We start from the raw sequence: 21,046 nt of genomic DNA on the forward strand, positions 1-21,046 counted from the left end.
TGTCTGTCTTTCAGAATATTCCTATCACAGCAGTCCTCAGTTCCCTAATAATAACAGCAGCATGCTGTGCAAAGAATATGCATACACAAAGACGACACAGTTAAAACAGGTTCCAAATCTAAATGAATATTTCTGTTAGGGTGTATGAATAAAGGCTAATCACAGAGAACACAAAAAGCCAGCAAAGATAAGAAACACGGACAGGCAGAACCACCTGAGTAACCTAATCAGTGAAAATGAAGCACAATGAATCAGCTACTTCTAGAGACTATCAAAGGAGAATGATTAGATCGTTGTCCCTGGTGTGAAACCACCAAGATGAGTCCAGGAAAGAAGCTCTCGTCATGTAGTGCCAAATAAATTAAAGGGACTTATTATAGGATGCAGAGGGAAGAGAAATCAGAGACTGGGTAAATCTTATGAGATGCTTAAGGGGATTGTGGAATGTATAAAACTTATTACAGATATTCAGGGGAAGAATGAAAGGAGGGGGAAGGGAGGGATCAAGTTGGATCAGGGAGGAACAAGCATGGAAAATATAGGGAAAACTTCTTCAAAAGAATGCAAGAATGTCAAAAGAATGCAAGACTTCAATATCCAGTCCAGCTGAAATACCCAGACAAATATCCTTACCTCCTGACCCAATTCACAAGCCATCTGGCTCAAAAGTAATGAAAAAAAACTTGTGTTTTGTAGTAGAACTCTACCCATGACCCCCAGATAAGTAGACATCACCATTGGATATCTCTGAAATAGAAGTAAATTAGAAAAAAAAAATTAGTTTGACTAAGAAAAAGAATACTTAACGTACAACAAAGAAATACACGGAGAATACTTGCATGCATCCTTCCTTGATGTATTTTATTAAATTAGAAATTATAAACTGTACTATAAAAGCCCCTCAGAACACAATGTTGAGGAATCATTACCAAGAAGTTTCTTGGTTCTTAGAAGAGGAAAACTATGGCAATCTCAAGCTCAGTTTTTGCCAAACAGCAAAGACAACTCAAAGTGATTTACATATTAAATCCTGCATCTTTTAAAGTTTATTATGATTCAAAAATACTATTTTAACGACATTTAGAAATGCCTACTATTTCTAAAGTTACACAGTTTATCTGAAAGTAATTATATGCATTTGCCAAAAACTAACTTGTGTCTCAAAACTAACTGGCTGCAGTAAAATAACTCATTTTTTATGGCTAGTTATTACTTTTCATTTTAAAAGACACTACAGTTGCATTTGTATTAAATTCAGCATTCAGCAAGACGAAAGCAGGTATTTTGTGGAACTGCTTACTTGAAAAACAAAAGGCCAATGTTTACCTGAAAAAGGTAATTAATACATTTTTGAATATTTGGAAGTGAATTTATTATGATCTTAGATCAGAACATGTTTTTAATAATCTTCTCTCCAGTTTTAATCTGTATAGTTTCGTATCCTTCCTCAAACTGCAAACTGTTCAAATTCTCTTTTTTGTATTTTGTACAGCAACAAGTACATTGATAAGTAATATTACTCAGTTTAATCTCGGGAGTATCTTGGTTAACTCAATGATAATGGGAGCCAAATATTGATACCTTGAAGTCTTCAACTCTGAAAGAAGCAAAGGTTTTGCTCCAAAAATCATAAGCATAGAAATTTCCACCCACTGACTTTGCTGACAAAAGTAATTTTTCTACTGTGGTAGCTGCAAAGTTCAACAGTTTAAAAAAAAAAAAAAAAAGCATGCTGTATTTTAATTCTTTTGGTCCAATACCAGAATTTCTTGAAGGCAAAGAGCTGCACAAAAATCACTAGCAGAAGGAGAGAACAAAAGTATTAAAACAGTTCAGACAAGCATTTTGAATATCTCAAGATGATGCAGTGCACCTCAGATGCATGCTATTTCCTGTTCTGTGATTTTTCTCTGTCTGAGGATATCAACATGGACAGAAAAAACCCCTCCACTGCAGCGGCCACTTAGAAGTCTAATAATTCACTCATTTATTCCATTAGTGTGGGAAAATGATAATGTACACCCTAGCTACTACTATGAATTTAGGAATGGTATTGCTCATGTTTACCTTTTAAAAACAAAAAATGCTGAACAAAAATGAATTTTAAAACTGAATATATAAAATGTATGAGTGAAGTAAGTATTTATCTAAAGCGTATGGAGTGCTTATATAATGGCAAAACTGAAAAGAAGAACTTAAAAGCACCTAAGGAAAAAAAAAAAAAAACACTGAAAGCCTCTGTCACAGAGAACAGAGAAAGAAAGAAATGTTGAAATGGGAAAGTTAGGCCAGATAGCCAAGGGTACCTTCTTGCTGGTAATGAAGAGTTGAGAGCAGTTACAAACAATAATTCTTACCTCCCCATCTATAATCCCCCTGAATACTGATGGAAGAAGAGGTTGAAACATTTGAGGCCCCAAAACTGGATTTACTTTTAGGACATTTTCCACAACCTTAAAAACAAAAGCAAGTTAGACTGTAAGTACACTGAGAAATCGTAATGGAGATTTAAAAGTACATATACAGGTCTGTAAGTAGTCCTGCTAGTAGGATGTTTAACAGTAAAAAGCAGGATTACAATTCATATCAGAAGAGCTCATAGCTCTAGTGAAGTACTCTGCACCTGATCTGCATAATGGAACTGACACACTGTAAGAACTGACATGCCAAGTGAAATTAAGGGTCCACCTAACCAAGCACCTCGTCATCCATCTTCTCCTGGACCTGGCCAAGCTGGCAAGCCAGGGATCTGGGAAAAGCAGCTTGATGAGAGAAGCTAGAAGGGAGGAATCTCAGCAGTGTGGGGCTTATTTCTATTCCTCTGTCCTGTCACTTCTTTGGAGAACCTCTGGATGGGACCTACCAGCTCCCTGGACTCATTCATGAAATCGTGAGTGCTCACAGGTGTGCTAAGCTCAGCGGCCCACTCTGGTTCCCTGTTTTTACATTCTTAACCCTTTGTTTCTCAGCTCTCTCATTCTGCTCATAAGCTGCTCTCCAAAATATCTTCCTGTTTCTTTGGACATTTTCTTCCCCCTTGATTATTCGGCCTCTCCCCTTGCCAAGATGGAGGGGGGAGGAGGCTGTGAGGAAAATAATACTTCACTTCTATGGGGAAAAGAACAGAGATCATATGCAGATATGTACAGAAAAGTAAGAATGGGGAGAGCGTATATGATTCTTCCCCTGAAAGCTCTCCTTAGTTTCTGTTTACTTGCAGCTCAAGGGGACTTCCTGCACGAATTCATCTTCTATGGTCTTGTTCAGTCTCCTCCGAATCCACATACACATGAATATCCTGCTGCTTTAAAATACAGCTTTTTTTTTTTTTAAATAAAAAAACCCACTATCCCTACTAGCTTCATTTAACAGCTCCAATTTCTTGCCTCAGATGTTAAACAGCAGACCCCTTTCCATGCCTCTCAGTCCTGTAGACCACTAACATAGTGGTCTTTTCCCTTCAAGTCATCTCTTTCAGTTAACTCATTTGCGCCTTGTACAGAAGCTTTTCAAATCTTTGATGGTCCTTCCTGCTCTTATCTGAACTTTTTAAAATTCTACTATATCCTTTTTGAGATGAAGGGAATGGAGTAGCATACAATATTACAACTGGGCAAATCATGCAGTAAGTCCCCTGTTCCTCCCAGTAACGCCTACTACTTTCTGATCTTTGAGACTGCTATTGCACTAATAGTCATGTAGAAGAAAAGATCATTTGGTCTTAAGCGGTAATGACTAGCAACAATCTCTCTTGGCAATGCTCAAAGAGCAAGGAAAAGATGGAGTCCAAGAAATGAACTCATGATTGTGCCAAAAGCATCACCAGGAAGCTTTGGTTTTCTTAACAAAGGGATGTTCTTCAAAAACTTGTTGGATAATGGAACGATTATCTCATAAAGCGAAAAATTTCTTTTATTTATCTTGCTTTTGTTTATTTAACCTGCTTATCTAATAAGCTGAAGCACTCTAAAAGAGGATGCTGTAAACAGTGGCTTTACTACTCCTGAATCTGAAGCGGAACTTAAAATATTCAATAATTTCAGTTTTCAAAGTCCTATGTCTCTCATAAGAATTTTCAAAGTGACCACAAGAAAACAAAGTTTCCTTGACAACTAAATTAGCAGTTCTGTTCAGCAACCTCTTTCCAAACAGAAAAGATGTATTCATTTACCTAAAACGTTTCAGTCACAGTCATTTTAGCAAAAAGATGGAATTGTTTATATTTTCATACCCTATGAATAAATTCTCTCATTATTTCTTAAACACTTGCCATTGTTGCTGACAGAATAAACACAGCAACCACTTCAACTGTTGCAAAATATTCATAAATCCAGTCTTTATGTACATACACCTCCAAAAGCCACTTAACTCACTGCAATCTATTGAAAATATTGCTGCTTTTTGTCTACTAGTATCCTTCATTTTGTTTGCTTTACTGCTTTTCTCCTTTCTCTTTTAAATACTGCTCAAAATAAGTAATTCTCAATTATTACCTCTGTCATAATTTTGTTTCTTACATCTTTGTTTCTCCCCTTTATTTTTGACCTTTCCTTTTCTTTTTTTTTGGTCTTATTCCTGTGGACTTGCTTATAGTATCAGCTATCTTTGGATATAACATCAGAAAATTAACACTCTTTAATTTCTTCTAGATAACTTAAAAATGTTAAATCAAATCACATCAAGCCTTAATCTCACAATATATCTCACCAGTCCAAATTACTTTTTTCATCTTTATCACTTTATTTACTATTTTAATGCCTATTTTCAATACAACTAATACTGTTTTTAGGGAAGTATTTCACAGAACTTCAGGTGTTCCTTGTTCCCAACGTTAATTTATTTTAGCTTTCCACTAAAAGACAGCACAGTTGTACTCGACAAAACATTCTCTTTTTATTAAAATATTTATATTGATTATATTTTCGTTCTTCCTCTAGAAGCAGGTAGACATGCTAGGAAGATGTTCAAACTGCACTGGACAAATCTTGAGAGTAATGGAAGACCACGCTGGGAGCCAAACTGCTAAATGATACTATTCTAGCAGCATCATTCCACCTTAGGAATCTGTTTAAAAGTTGCTGCATCAAACATATGTCGAAGTATAGACTCTACATAATAGTGCTGACAGAGAGGAACTGATGTTTAGCTGCAGAACTAGAACCCTTATGCTCCGAATTCCTCACAGCAGGAACCACAAATGGGCAGAACATCAATTTATCCTGCTGTTTTCTTCTCCTGGGATTCTGTAAGCAGTTGTACAAGCCACCAAAGAGGTAGGAGGGCTCTAATTTCTGCCTCCTGAGGCCCCCATAACTTAAAATGGGAGGAAACAATGAACTGGAAAAGCACTAATACTTTATTTTCCAATTCCTTATGATGAAGAAAATTGTCAGCAAACTGTCCATTGCAAAAGCTACCTCATAGAAAAGTAGTACTTGGGACTGCAGAAAAGTCAGTAAAACAGCAAGGTGGGGAAAAACATCATTTAAAAGCATCAATTTAAAAATAACAAGTTTTCAGTTACAACATAAGCAACAAATAAGACAATCCTGAATGTAAAACAATATCTGATTTCTTTATACATTTTTATTTTCTGTATGTTTATTTCAAGAAGGGAATGTTTGACCTTGAATACAAGCTGGTCTTCTGCTCTATTGTCATAATATCCTACCTCACAGTTCCACCTTCCTGAATTACAGCTCTAATCCCACGCTTCTCTGCTTCTTCTCAACTATCTTTATTTCATACTCCCCAACTTTATTACCTTCCGAAATTTTTCAAAAGGCACATTCATGTGCCTTTTACATACAAAATACATACAAAAGTATTTCAAACATCTGGGTATGAATTTCCTAATATCTCTTTCATAATACCATTCAAAGTTTTTGGGGAAAAAAAGCTTTTAAAAGACTTGAAAAACTTCTAGCAACTCCATTTAAACAGGTGTTGCTATTACAATAGCAGCTCATGAGAAATACAAAGATTGGTTTACTACGACGTCACAGTAAAAACTCAAGCACACTACACAAAGAAATAGGAGAGGGAGAATATGTGCATCCAATACTCAGTAAAGACTGGACCCTTGGCCATAGAGCTGTTAAGTGCGATTATCCTTTATACTTTGGCCAACCTTTCTGAACTTCTCCATGTAGAATTGCTCTAGATCACACAATTGTAAAATTTAATTAGAACTGAATAATTTTAATTAGCTTTCTACATGTTCCAAGAGTCCAAAGATTAAACTTAAGTCACTTTGATCTAAACACTCTCCTTGTTTTGTCTGAACGTTACTGTGTATTGAAGAATGTTGACATAACCTTTTTCCAATATGGTACATCAACCACAAGACATCTTATACACATTCTCCATAAGAACTGGCGTTCTCAGTGCTCTAAGATCTTCTGAGGACAATACCATCTTTGCAATACCGTGATCGGCCACCTGCCTGTAAAGGTTAGGTATGCTGTTGCCAGGCCACGATACAATTAAAATAGCTGTTTTAGTTTGTTCTGTTTTCCTACAAGTCTGAGGTATCGCTAACTTTCTTCCTCCATTAATCTACAGAATAATCAAACGGCAAGAGTCTTGGGAACTCTTAATGCAAATCCATCAGTACAAAGAGGACTCAGAATAGCTTAGAATTCTTTTAACTAAGGACAACATCTTGAAATAACATGAAGTAAAGGAAGCATTGCAGAAAGTATTAGAATAGAGCATTAGGTGATATATTTGAAGATACTTTATATGGGTTGTGCTAGCTTGCCTTGGGACAACAATTAGGAGTTTGGGGGGTTTTTTGTTTTTGAGAGTGTGTATCAGTGTACCCCCCCTACATACACACCATCTCTACAAACAGATAATTTAGATATATAATTTAAAACACCTCTGGCTCCAACAGTCATATGTGCTAAATAAGACCTGGGCTTTTTCTGTTTTGTGTGGTTTTTTTTTTTTTTTTTAAAAAACATGTTCTACAGTCATCATACTTTAAAAAAAAAAATCAAAGATGATAAAACTCTAGTACATTACTTCGGATAAGTACTACAGAGCTGAATATCTGCATATCAACATCATTTTGGTTATACTCTACCTTTAAAACTTGAACTTGACCTTCAGTAGTTATGTCCTTTAAGAGTTCACAAAATGACCGGCACAAATCAGTGGCATACATCTGAAATTAAATTAAAAAAAAAAAAAGAGTAAATATATCTTAATTCTATGTATATACATTTCAAAACTCAATACATCAAGGATTACGTATCTCCGAAGACCCAGCTCTTCTTCAAAGATCATGGTTGTTAAAAATCATCTTTCCTGAACTAGTTAAATTTAAGGAAAGCTTTTTTTTTTTTTTGTATTAAATAAAATCACTTTTTCAACAATCAATCTCAATGAATTTTGTAAGAAAGAAGGTTTGAGAACAAGATATAATATCTCTAGTTGATTTCTTGATAGAATTTATGATCATAATTTGAACCCTGGCAGATAGTTAACAAAGTAGTAACTATTATTATCCTTCATAGGGCCTTTTCTGGTATCAAAGTATTAAATCAATTCACAAAATTATTATTAATTCTACAGAACTTCTCTGAAATCTGATTTTGAATGCCCACTATGTGCCAGAAAGAGCTAACATCAGAAGAGTGTGCCTACATACATTTAAATGAACAAATGAGAGCGTGCGCATTTCTAGGTGTGTGATGTCCCAATATGAAGGGAAAAACGTAGCTGGACAATAAGGAACTAAGGTGCTAATACAAAGCTTTAAACAATGGTAACATACCTGTAAAAATTCAGAAGAGGATAAGAAAATATAAGCATTGATGATCTTAAAGCAGTTTTTGAGGTTTTCTGAACTCAACTCTGGAAAAAAGAAATCACAATTAACAATCCCATCAACAAATCAAAATACAACTGAAATAATTCACTTCTAAATGCCTTTTTCCTCACATGGCATGTAAGTGCCAGATGCCTACAAAGAGAAGAAACGTTATGCTAGATTCAGTACCATTCAGGTTCTGTCTCACCACCAGAAACAGTAATAGAAAAAAGGGGGAACGTAACAGCTATCATATCCTCAAATAGAAGCACGAGAAATCCTGTATCACCTCAATAGCCAATGCTAATCAAGAAAAACTAAGTTTTGCATGTGTTAGCATGCTAAGAACACATTAATTATGGAACAAACTTAGGAGCCCTCTAATTACTGAGCAATGATGAGCAACCACGTTGTTGGTTAGTAAATGCTGACTAGAACTAGTGAAAGACAGACTGCAGTTCTGGTCATCTGACTAGGTGCTGCATCAAACGGCACTGAGCTTTTGAACCAAAAACAGAGCTTTACGCCATACCTTGAACATTTCAGCAAGGAAAGCATGCAGATTTAAGAGACTGATACATACAGGAGATAATATAGAGCTGCAGTTTGAAGAAGAGAGGAAAAAAAGGCAAGTCCTCAGGCTAAAATCTGCAACATTGCTGCTGTTTTTTTAAATAAATAAATAAATCCTGTATCAACTGTAAACGCAATTAACAGCAAAACCAAGGATTTCAAAGTCTCACATACAGTTTGACACTAGCGCAGCAAGCCAATAGCCCTCATTGTCTGAAAATGAAACAGAGAACCAAAAACTCAAATTTTCTTAAAACCAGTTTGGGAAAAATCCCAGTTTGGGATTATTCTTAGTAAAGTAAGCTAACATCTTCTCTACCACCTTGAATTAACATTCCAATTAAAAAAAAAAAAACAAAACAAAGATATGGACAAACTTCAGGAAAATGTTTTAAACAAAATTCCTCAACAGATTAACACACCAGCAGCTGGCTAAGGCTTCATTTGTGTTACCCTGGCTAAATGAATGCAGTATACACCAAAATGTGTAAGCATCGCTAGCCACAAAACACCCACAACAAGATTTCACAGAAAATATCCTGTGACAGAAATTATGATTAGTTTTTCACTGTAACATCTGAAGAGTTCTGGGGAGCTTTAAGAGTTTGGCAATTTTATTTATTCCATCAGAAAGAACATTAAGGCTTCCTGTTATCTGATGTGGCTACTGGATAGCCTTCAATTCTTGACTAATTTAATATCTCAGTACTTTGACAGGTGATGGCTTGTTATCACTTTTTCGGAACAGTCAAATATCTTGACTTGAAAAGAGATGACTTTCCACCTATCTATCCAATATCCTCATCAAAAGATTCCATTACATATCTTTATGAGCATTACTAGTACCACTTTTTTCTTGAAGTTACTGAATTCTCCTTGGAGGTCTCCTGTTTTGTCTTACTAGATGTAACCATGTTTTAAGTTTCAGATATTGACATAGTAGACAAAGTGTTAAATAAACAATCAATAAACGATCAAATGATTAAATAAACATACCAAGCTTTCAATAACTGATACTTACCTATGTAATACAATCTGAGTAGCAGAATTACAATGAATCAATTATTTCAGGCCAGAAAGAAAAAACAGATAAAAAGTGTCTAGAGAAACACACAATTTCAACCACTCATCTGTGCATAATGCTCAGTGTTTATAGAAAGCACTTTTCTAGAAAGATATTCAGTCTTCAACTGATTACCTTTAGAAACCAATAACGCATCAATTCTCGTGCTGGATTTTTTCCAAATCATACTTATCTTCTTTTTTTTTCCTTGTTTGAATTTGTTTGGCTCCTTTGGGTTTTGTTGGGGACCAGAGGAATTATTCCGGTTCCAGTAACCTGCTTATTGCCACCACTTTTACAAGTACAGCATAGGCACATTAAACCTGATGCTTCTTGAATCAGGTATCGCTTGATTTTGACCATATTCCCAACCTGAAATTATATCAGATTCAGCTGTCATTTTAAGCCTTTAGTCTTGCTGCAGAAACGCACCCATCCTCAGAGAACTAGTATGTTCCTCCATTCCATGTTATTCAATCTGCTGCACTAAGAAACGGATGAAAATCTCTGCAAACCTTCTATAGGTCAACTATATTTCAACAGAATTTAAACATTAACAGTGCTGATATGAAGGTTATTACTAGTGGGTCAAGAAACAATCAGACAAGCAAGTACTTGTAGAGTATACATCTTCGTAAGCACCTTAAGAGCACTTAAAAAAATTGGGTAATAGATGACATTCATTTGCAGTAATCTAAACGTGCATTCATCAACAGAAGACGAAAACACCACAGTACCTTTCTATCAACTGATAGAGGGCACACTTTAAAAACTAGCAGAAATACTTTGGGCACAACAGGTATATTTAGTATCATACCTAATTGAGGTACCCTTTAGTTTTATACCACTTTGCTGAAGAAAATATACTGTGTCCCCCCACCCCCCAAAAAAGTGTCGTAAATTAAGTTGTTTTTTTTTTTTTTTTCCCCCCACTTTGACAGTTAAGCTGAACTCCTAAATCAAACGGGAAATATCAGATGCTCAAATAGCATTTAAGGGTTCTGAATAGCAACCTGGGAGTCTATCACTGTATACTACTTTCTGAATATCCTGAAAAAAAATACTGTGTACAGCCTTACTAAAAAACAGTTTTGACCAAGTCCCCCATGACCTTGTTCACAAAGACAACTAACTCAATGCAAAATCTTCAACACAATGAATAACCAATAACCCCAAGCCTCTACCGCCACTTTCTGTAGCCCCTTAAACACAACCAAACCATCTGCTTTTATATAAAAACTGTTAGCATAAGTATTATTTTTCCACAGTCCCTTTGGATCTGAGTTATCAAAGCTGCACTGTATCTATTTATACCTACTGTTCAAATCCCACAGTAGTCTGTCACCCTATTAACCACACGAATGCACCCAAGCGGTATCATTGGTGTGAGACTTTAATAAAATGCCTATCTGAAGGTGAAGAGGAGGAAGATAATGTGTTTACAGAACTTCTTCCTCTCTTCAGTTTGATGACTTCTCACCACATACACTTCCTGCTCTTCAGCAGGACAGTTTGCTACACGTCTCTATGAGGTCCCAAAATCTCATCCATGAACTTCCCTCTCTTCCTTCCTCCAGCTTTTCTAGTTCAAACAGCACACTGTAGACAGCACACTGTCTACAAAGGCTATAACCTGCTGATGGCGCAGTCAATTGCACCAGAAAAACAGTTACATTACCTGTGTATTAGAGCAATTGCACCCAGTAAGAAGAAATTAAGAAACTACAAGACACTTATGTTCATCTCCTTCTACTGTATTTTCAACAAAAGCCTTTTCTATATCTAGTTTCTTTCTTCCCCGAAAGACATAAGGTAACCATCTATTCACAACTTCCCTTCACGACAAGATCTTTTGGCTTCCACTCTGGTAACTTCAGACTGAATGAGAAACTGTCTGAGGCAGATCTTGCCAGGAACTAGTTTTACAGAAAGTTGAGTTTTCATTTACATTACCTCAGAGTCAAGGCACACAAGATATCACTGACAGGATCTCAAAATCTAAATGGATTTCTGCATTTGTCCAATTGAAAACAGCTAACTACCCTGTCCTGACAGTTCTCATAAGGGTGGGAGGAACAGGGGAAAGTGGATTTGCTTTTAAATATGGGAAGTTTCAAATGAATACTGCCACGCAAATATTGCGGAAACTTTAGTATACAGCTGAGATTGAATTATTATTTAACTAGCTTGTATAGTCATCACTGATCAATATATATTTTTTGGAAAGGCCCTACAGCTTAAACTGAGCTGTTGCATTGGATTTAAGTACAAGATCCTTTTACAAGTATAGTGAATCAATAGTGTAGTTGCCGGAGGGGTATTAGATGGAAATACTATATTGTTTTTGTAACTATCAAGCTCTAAAAGAAATTTAGCACAACTCTAAGATTCATGCTCTATTTCAAAGCCCACATCACCACAGCTATAACGTGCACAGGCATTCCAGCTAGATTTTCATGGGGGTAAACAAAAGAATTGCTGGCAAAGCGTGTCGCAAAATGGCTTCCGCTTTCTGGCAAAATGCATACCATTTTGGTCCACAGCAATTTTTGACAGACATTCGAGAGCAAAAATTTCTCAGAAGAACGTTCAAGTGGAAAGTAGTACCAGAAGACTGTATAAAGAAATTGGTTTACGATTACACATTGCAAGGGCTGTTGTCTGTTTTCTCCACCCCACTCCACACCTGACAAAAGAAAAAAATCTGTAAATTAACTATAAAAATAATAATTTGAGCTATCAGAATACTCAAAAATCAGCCTTCCACACTAAGAAAACACTAGTAATTTCCACAACCCAAACCTACTCCTAGTGATAGAAATGATTTGACAGATACGTGTTTGAAGCTTCCTCTTAAGGAACACACTGCCTAGTTGTACTATTTGCACTACCAACAACATTTCTTGCTCTGTCAGTTCATTCTCCAGAACAATAAACACCCCTCTGAGGATTTCTTTTTCCCACAGGAACTAGCACAATTTCCAGTCTCTATTCATAAAATAACAAAGTTGTTGCAAGCATAGAAGATTTCTTAATATCTCCACCTTTTGTTAGAAGAGCATGCAGACCTTTCAGTTCGTACCTATCACTGTCCTGGAAAGTAACACCTGTGAGGGCTGGGGAGGACAGAGTGGGGATAAAATAGCAGTAACAAATGTAAGCAAACTACAAATATACATTCTGAATTTCACACAAGTAGAGCAGCAGTGTGATGCAACTATGAAAATCACGACCATTTATACAGCGTTAGCACTTTCTAGCAAATTCAGATCTATGCATCCACCCTTCCTCCTCCTTGTTCTGTGTTAGTAGTAGAGAGAATGAAGACAAACAATAAGTACTTTGTAGCTACAGAACCTGTCAGGTAGAACTGGTGTCATATACTAAAATCACTACAAAACGTTGCTTTCTACAAGTACAGTTTATTCATTAGAGTTCCTAGCATACACAGAGGAACGAGAAGCCTCATCTAGAGCCCACCTACTGAGATGCAATGCTCTATGAACCCTAGGTCAGGAAAAAAAAAAAAAAAAATGAAGTGCTGAAATTAATAACCAACTAAAATGTTAGCTCCTGTAATTTTTATAAAAAATTCTTCCGAAAAAAAAACTTTTGCTATTAACAATCAGCGCCACAATCTACAAAAACACAGATGAAATTTTAATTAAACAAAAATATATTTACATAAAGAGATTTTTATATTCTCATTAGTTACAAAGCAAAAAGCAGAAATTCACATTTCCTAAGCAATGAATTCTCAATCGTCATTAGTAAGTTTATATTTCGTCAACACCTCAAGCAAAACTACAGCTTTCAATTTCAGTGCTGCTCAGCTGATACATTTACAGAAAAGACATATTTGGGTAGCTGGAAAACATTCAACTTAATTGCTAACTGAATAATGGAAAAGCTAATAAGGACATTTCAATTCTTCAGACTTGAAATCATTCTGGTTGTAAGCAGAATAGGCAAATGTTCCAAATAGTCAACATCAGTAAAACTCAGCTCATTTGGAGATAAATTCTCAGGAACTTCTATACAAACTAAATAGTTTTCATGGACCACTTGTGCATAAAATGAAGCAATTTTCTCCCCCTTCTCCCCTTTTAAAATAAAGTTAGGAAATGCAGTACATAGTAGAGCTATGACATTTTTAAAATTAATTCTACCAAAAAATGGTTTTGCAGCTAAACAACTTGGGTTAGCACTGAATTTTAATAACATTGAGTGTATATATGGTTATTGCACATTTTCCACATAGGGAAGCCTACAAATTTAAGAAAAAAAGTAATATTTTTTGTAGAGAAGATCACAGAAACTAACCAATGAACTAAAACTTTTGAGTAAAAACTTGAAATCAACAGCAAAACCACCAGCAACCTCAATGAGTCTAAAATTAGAAGCTTTGTTTATAAACTAAAAAAACCACATTTCTACTCTGATGAAGTTTGTTTCGTCTTTTGGGTACAAAGCAGCTTCAATTTGTTAAAAATGAAAAGGGGGGGGTAAGTATATAACAAATAAAGATGATGGGAAAAATCAAATAAAAATCCTGTTCTTGATTTCTGAATAGAAACAATTTTGCTAACCATTGAATTCTTCTAGCTACAATACTACTACTTGAAGGACATGAACAACACTGGCTGTTGGAAGAAAAACAGAAGTTTTATTAGTAAAAGACTCACCGAGAAGGGCAGACATGTTCTGAAATATTCTCAGGAGCTCAGGTGTAAGACACGGGCTATTCTCCAATGTTACTAACCTAGGAACAGATTATGTGAAATTAGATGACCTACAAATAATAGAGAGTAATAATTTTGACAGATGTAAAACACTGTAAACTCCTATATAAACAATGTATATAACCCTCAAATAAATAGTAACAACTGCTTGAAGCACATTTCAAGTTATAATGTGACCATTAGTATAGGCATGGGCCTTGCTAACATAAGAAAAAATGTTTTCACACTACTAAAAACAAGGTATCCTCAAAAATGCAGCAGAGGGAATGTTTAAGGATCCAAGTTTAGCAACCAAAGCAGAACACAAATAAGGTGGGTAGAGACTATTCAATATATAGGGACAACACTTGGAGCATTCGAGACCTCCAAGGAGCTGTGGCAGTCAAATGGCCATATGCTCAGCACTACATGTATCAATTTACAATTCCTGTAGTTTGAAAAACACTAAATATAAACAAAGTGCTTATGTTTAGAAAAACAAAACCAAAAAAAACAACAAAAAACACACCACACACACAAAAACGCTACCACCACATTCCAGTTTGTTCCCAGAGCTTAGGTGTAGGATTATGGTATCTAAGTAACATTTTAAGTGATGTAAATTATCTCAACTGGCCTCCAGCTGCTTTTTCAGGAAGCAGTTAGAGTCCTGTAAGTCCTGGCCATGTCTGCCAGCTCCATCCTGATGCTCCAGGAAATCTTTAAAGAAAAAAAGCATATATACACTCTTCTGCACAGGCATCTGAATAACTCCCTCAAGATCAGATCAATATAAATACTGAATATAACAGAATATAAAAGCTGTGAACTGATACACTAAAAAGGTCCCTAGCTTAAATGTTTTCAAGATCTCACACTTCAAAGTAGCTCCCCCACTAGCAAAAGCCTTTTAAATCTTAGTTTTGCTTCAGGAAAAAACAGAGCATTTGCAGGCTAAGTATCTGTAATTCAAATGCCTATCTACAATCTAGAGCAAAGGAATCCCTCCCTGTTTCAAGATGAGCTCAATATACACCTATTTGCAGGAAAGAAACATACTGGATGTCTGAATAACTGTTTTATTCCTTGTAGAGTTTCAGCTGCACCACAAACATAAGCAAATTAACCTCATGATAGATGGATCACATTTCCACTCGCTATTTTAGTTCAGTCATCAGACAGCTTGCATTTTGGAAGATAACTTCTTCAGTATTTCACTCTAAAATTCACATCTCTTCCAGGATCCAGCTCTGAGAATCAACGGGTTATTGTGCTCTCAAAGTATGCAAAATTGTTAGCTTAACACTAACATTGTAGTGACTCTAGACTTTTCACCTTGCTGTTCATTATCAAAACAAAATTGTATTTTGTTAGCAATTGCCTGCAAATGGATTTCCTACTCAGCTGGTTAATTCCAATTGTGTTTCTTTTGTTAACTTCCTAACCACACCCCTTATGAGAAAAGGTATGAAATAAATGATGTTAGAGTGAGATAACTAGAATATATAAGCGCTTAATACAGTCAAAGCTTTTGTTAAATCATTTTGTTCTTTCCTGGGGATAAAAATAAGTTTTAAAATAGAATTTGATGAAGAACACTCTTACCACAATTCTAAACCATCTTCCAGAAGATAGACATGCGGAGGCTGGGAAACATCTGTACTTAGCTGAATAACTGGAAGTAGAAACGGATAGAGATTTTTGCTGTCTGCCCCCAGTCCCTATAAAAATAAATAAGAATTTTAAAACACTTAAGAAAAACTTTCAAAAAGTTTTGCATTACATCCATTTTACACAAAATGAGAGCATTTACAGTTTGATACTCCTTAACTTTCAACAAGTCTTGAGAAAGATTACTTCAGCTTTTGGATAAAAAGAAGCTTATCAACAACCTGCAAGGAAAAATCATAAACACCACATTCCTAAAACATTCTCTGGTTGTTTTCTTTCTAGGAAAAGTCACAACTCCAATAAATACTAAATGTTGAATAAAAAGTGGTAAAGATTGAAGGGAAAAAAAATTACTCTTTGGACATTTTACCATCCTAAATCTTCTGACACGCTCTAAGAATCAGGAGAAGGGTTTGCATTTTTTCTTAACAAAGATTCATATACTGGTGACAGTCTTTTTAAAAAAAAAAAAAAAAAAGAAAAAAGAAAAAGTGATCAGTGAGTCTGAGCTACAGAAAGATATCTACCCAGGGATACAAGGTAGAATTTTTTCAACAATCATTTAATAATTAAATATAACTAATTTGTAAACATAAGGTAAAGTAATTTTGTTGAAACTAATAATGAATTAAAATTAACCTTACAAAGACTAGAATGATCACGTTAGAAACAACTGGTTATATTGTGACATTACCACCCAAGTGAAATGAGGATAGATGAAGCAAGAACTCTGCTTTTGCACAATTACTATTTTTGGAATCATTGAAGTTTTAAATTATTTAACATTTCTCAGCTAAGACTTCTTCCTGGAATAATTTTTACATGCCTCTAAGTATGTAGCCTGAATTGCTGAACGCTCTTCTTGGACGGAGCTTTGGTGAAAGGGCTGGGGCACGTAAAAACAGAAATTCTTTTCAACCTGTTTTCTGGATTATATACTCTCAGCCAATTGACTCTTTTAAAGCAGAGTATCTCTAGATCTTGATAAAACATGCCCAAGAGGCTGTAACCAATGTAAGTATGTAAGTACGTACTTGCTACCTTTATCACTAAAGTCTCTCTAAGAAAATATCTTTAACATCAGGGAACAAAACATAATGATATTTAAAATCCAGACTCTAAGTGTGATCTAGAGAATTAGTGACTGGGAAGTCCATAACTGACACACTAGCTGAAACCACAATTGTAAATCCAGTGATAAAACACAGAAGATCATAAATAACATATCTCACGTGACTTTTTCTTGCAGGAACTAAGAACACATAAAATCCAAACATACTGGATCAGACAGAAAATTCACATAATCCAGTACCATTTATTTTGACAGTGGCCACTAGCAGACATGTAGGGAAAAAGCCTAAGCAATCAAGCATTATATGCAGTAGTATGCAACCAACTAGCTTCTAGCAGTCAGTCACTTAAAGTTTCCTGAACTGAGGAGGTATGCAGAGTCTCCAAAGAACTGGTCTTCTATGAATTTGACTGACTTCTTTTGATTGATTTTCTACAATGGTCAGTAACTATAAGCTTCATAATTTGTATATTGTGAAAAAGAACTTTCTTGTTGTTTGGACTTAATGTACTTCTAATGGAACCCCACTTCTTCATTTAATTGTTCCCTTTTCATTCTCTCTCCACTGTTAATACTCTGATAGACCTCTATAATAACATCCACTTAGTAATGTCCTTCTCCAAGTTCAAGATTCATTGCACGTTCAGTGTCTTCTTGTATGGGAGCTATCCCATGTCCGATCTTCCTGTGAGCCCTTCTCCAAACCTTCGCTACTTCTACCATATTTTTTTGAGATATAGTAGGGTTGGAAAATATAGTCTGTATTAGAAGAAGTGCTTGCAGTGTGGATGCTTAAAGCAATATAACCATATATTCAGTTTTATTCTTTTCTCAGTAACTTGTTGCATTTTTGATCGCCAGTGAGCAAAAAAAGTTTTAGATATTTCAAATTTAAGGATTTTTTACTGATACAGAGATCTTTTCTGTTACTAATTCAGTTAATTTATTTCAACTCTTATCTCTGGATAAAGCAAGCAGCTAGTAATTTTGATATGCTTTCAAAAAAATTCTCTGACAAGGTACTTATAGTAAGTCTCCAGAAGAACTAAGGAGTATATTGCAGACGTATAGAAAAGCAGGGCAGAGAAGCAAAGTACCATCCTGAATGGAAGCTACCAAAAGGACAAAAACTTATTTGGCTACCAATTACCAGTAACTTCCACTCTCAACACAATGTTGCTTAATATAGTTATTAATGCTATGTAGCAAAATCTGGGAAGTTATCACCAAAGTTATCTGGATTTCTTGAGTTTTGAGGAATGTAAGAAGTACTTACATGAACTAAACAAACTTAGCTAAATGAACAACCTAATGTTGATTAATATATTCTGGCAAGAAAACTAGTTTCCTACTACATACAGATCAACAAAAAGTCTACAAAATCAACAGAAAAAACGGACCCGAAATCACTATGCTCATCTCTATTCTCCGAATTATTACTGCACTGAGAAGCCTTAGTCAGGAACAAAGACAAGGTGTAGCAGTCCCTGTCCAAAGACATTTTTAGAGTTCTGATCACGTCACTAAAACAGATATTGAAAAACAAGATATTCAAGCATAGTTAAAGTTACGGGCATAGACAAATTCTCAAAAGAAGAAAAAAAAATCAAAAAGATGGAAATACAAATAACTGTAGATGTGATACAAGTCTTTTTTATTAAAAAAAGTGGGCAGATCAGACCTTTTATTATTTGTTTCATAACTCACAAAGGGTAAGACAATGTCTTAAAAGCTGGGAAATTTCAGGAAGAATGAAATAAAGTATTTTTTCCATATGCTACATAAAAATGTTGCAGTAATTAGTGTAAAAGGATATTAGAGGTATCAGAGGTAATGGGGTGAAAAAGTAATGGTAAAAATGATAACAATACAAAGGCTGGACTTCCCAAGAAACAAGATAATCCAAAATTAGTTAATGCCAAAATATATCTTGAGAAATGTTAAACCTAGTGGTTAGGATTTAAACAAAGAGGTAAATATTTTATGCTAATCTTTTTTAAAAAAAGAAACACAAAGGCATCACAGTGGTGGCCCATATCTCAGTCTATGATTTTGAAATGTCTCATGCTCACAGAATTTTGCAACTGAAAGAAAATCCACATCCCTGAGAGGCAGTGAACGGAACACAATGGGGAAACGGGTAGGCCTACGCTGCAGAATCAAGTCTGAACCATACGTAATATTTGTAAGAAGAGATTGATGCTCCTAATGCCTTCTGGGAAATAAAAGAAGCCAGAATGAGCTGTCTTCCACAGACACCAAAAGGAGGTACAACTCCAACACTACAAACCCAACCAGAAAAGCATCCTCCGGAATGCAGGCATTTTTTTCCCCCTCTAAAGAACTGTTTTTACTGAAACATTTTTCTCCTCTATCGGAGTACCATGTTTTTATTATAAGACTGAACAGCATTTAAAAATACTCTATAAAGCTAAAATAGATCTTAGTTTTGCCAACAAAAGATATATTTACTGAACACATAAGCATGTTTGAGAAAGAACTGGACAAGATATTGGCATCGTTTATGGAATTTTGACACCTTACCTGAACAAGATGGATTAGGGTGGTTAGAATGGCACATCGTAGCATATTGTGCTCCTCGCTCTGTTTCCAAAGGAGGGGTAAGTATTGAACCAAACATCCTACATATGGTCGTATCTGAAGTTCAGAACATAAATTTGTGTCTTTCTTAAGGTTTGCAACAAGGCCGTTAAAAGCACCTCCTAAATCTTTCAAAAATTAAGCCTAAGATAAACTGTCACAACAGGAATACAATTTGCTTTAATTTACTCTTCTTGTCCCCCTCCTAAAACATCATATTCCATTCTGTGACTGGAATGACTTCTGACTCTACAGTGGATTGAAAAGAATATATTAATTATGCTGACATTTATGAAATAAGGCTTAAGAAGTATATACAGCACAAATAATACTGGTATTTTGACAACTGAAGATGTTTTCATATGACTGTGTTCTCCACTTAGACGGGATTACTGAATAACTGAATTCTCTATGACTAGAAAGAGCCCCATGCAAAAAATCCTTAAAAATAAAAACATAAAGGTTGTTGCAGAATGCCACTCATCAAGAAATTTTCAAACAGACCAAGAATCTGCAGCAGGATACTAATCTGAAGCTGTTATATTACGTTTACCACCATCATACTTTGGAAACAGCGGAACTGCTGTAAAACACTACAAAATCCCCATTTCAAGTAATAAAAAAAAAATTATCTAGTATATATTTTAAGCGTACTTTTATTCAATTGATGTCTATAAAAGCAGGACAATTCATAATTTAGATTTCTGTTTTGTGTGTTTAAGATATAAGAATCAGATGTTCAGTGATTCTTAAAAATTCTAGCTATAATAGTATATTCTTGCTCTGATATTAGGCTAATCTTTCATCTTCACTTCAGTAGCTGTACGTGAGGCGCTTAAAGCTATTTTCATGTATATGAATTTTTAAATGGTAAAAGAATATTTTCTAGACAGCACAATCACTTAATTTTTAATTCAAGAAGTTATCAAAAAGAGTGAAAAAATATTTTGCTGGTTTTGCCTTTTTACTGTGTTTTATAAACTTCAACTGCAGATATTAATGGTCACATCTAGATTAAAATTTAAAATGAAGACAAGTGTCTGTTAATGAGGTATCATAAACAATTTTAAATAGAAGTGGCAAGAAGCGTACTGCTTCCCAGCAAATTCTAGTTCAGCAAGTCAGTTACCAATGTTGTCAGCCCCAAGGGAAGACAGAAAATTGCTGGAGGTTACATCCGCTCCATGATAATAACAAATATTAAAGAGTCCACGAAGAGATACCAAACATATTTCTAAAACCTATATCCCCCATTTTAGCCTCAGTATCAGATCCTAAATAAGAATCCCCTGAAATGTACCCTCATAGTTAAAAATTTTATTTTTCCTTATAAATTCTAGGCGTGTGCTACCCGTTTTCCAGAATTATAATAAAACGCAAAGAATTTGGTCCAAAACAATGGTTGAAGATTCTCCATCCTTGGAGATTTTCAAAACTCAGTTGGAGAAGGTCTTGAACAACATTTAACTTAAGCATGCTTGAGCAGAGGTCAAACTAGATGACCTCTGAAAGTTCCTAACAATCTA

At 35.2% G+C, this 21,046-nt stretch overlaps 1 protein-coding gene across 10 annotated transcripts in view; it reads right to left on the reverse strand.

Moving 5' to 3' along the window:
* LOC104146874 (importin-11) overlaps window positions 1-21,046 on the reverse strand; it is a 99,247-nt gene that overhangs the window by 38,464 nt on the left and 39,737 nt on the right. For all 10 annotated transcript variants that reach the window (XM_068926236.1, XM_068926230.1, XM_068926231.1 and 7 more), the window contains 7 exons: window positions 19,464-19,577; window positions 15,782-15,897; window positions 14,141-14,217; window positions 7,784-7,863; window positions 7,091-7,171; window positions 2,358-2,453; window positions 634-747 (listed from right to left, as the gene is read on the reverse strand). In XM_068926236.1, the coding sequence (XP_068782337.1) occupies window positions 634-747; window positions 2,358-2,453; window positions 7,091-7,171; window positions 7,784-7,863; window positions 14,141-14,217; window positions 15,782-15,897; window positions 19,464-19,577 (678 nt within the window). The remainder of the gene's footprint in view (window positions 1-633; window positions 748-2,357; window positions 2,454-7,090; window positions 7,172-7,783; window positions 7,864-14,140; window positions 14,218-15,781; window positions 15,898-19,463; window positions 19,578-21,046) is intronic.

This window comes from Struthio camelus, chromosome W, assembly GCF_040807025.1.
Source record: "Struthio camelus isolate bStrCam1 chromosome W, bStrCam1.hap1, whole genome shotgun sequence".
NCBI lineage: Eukaryota > Metazoa > Chordata > Aves > Struthioniformes > Struthionidae > Struthio > Struthio camelus.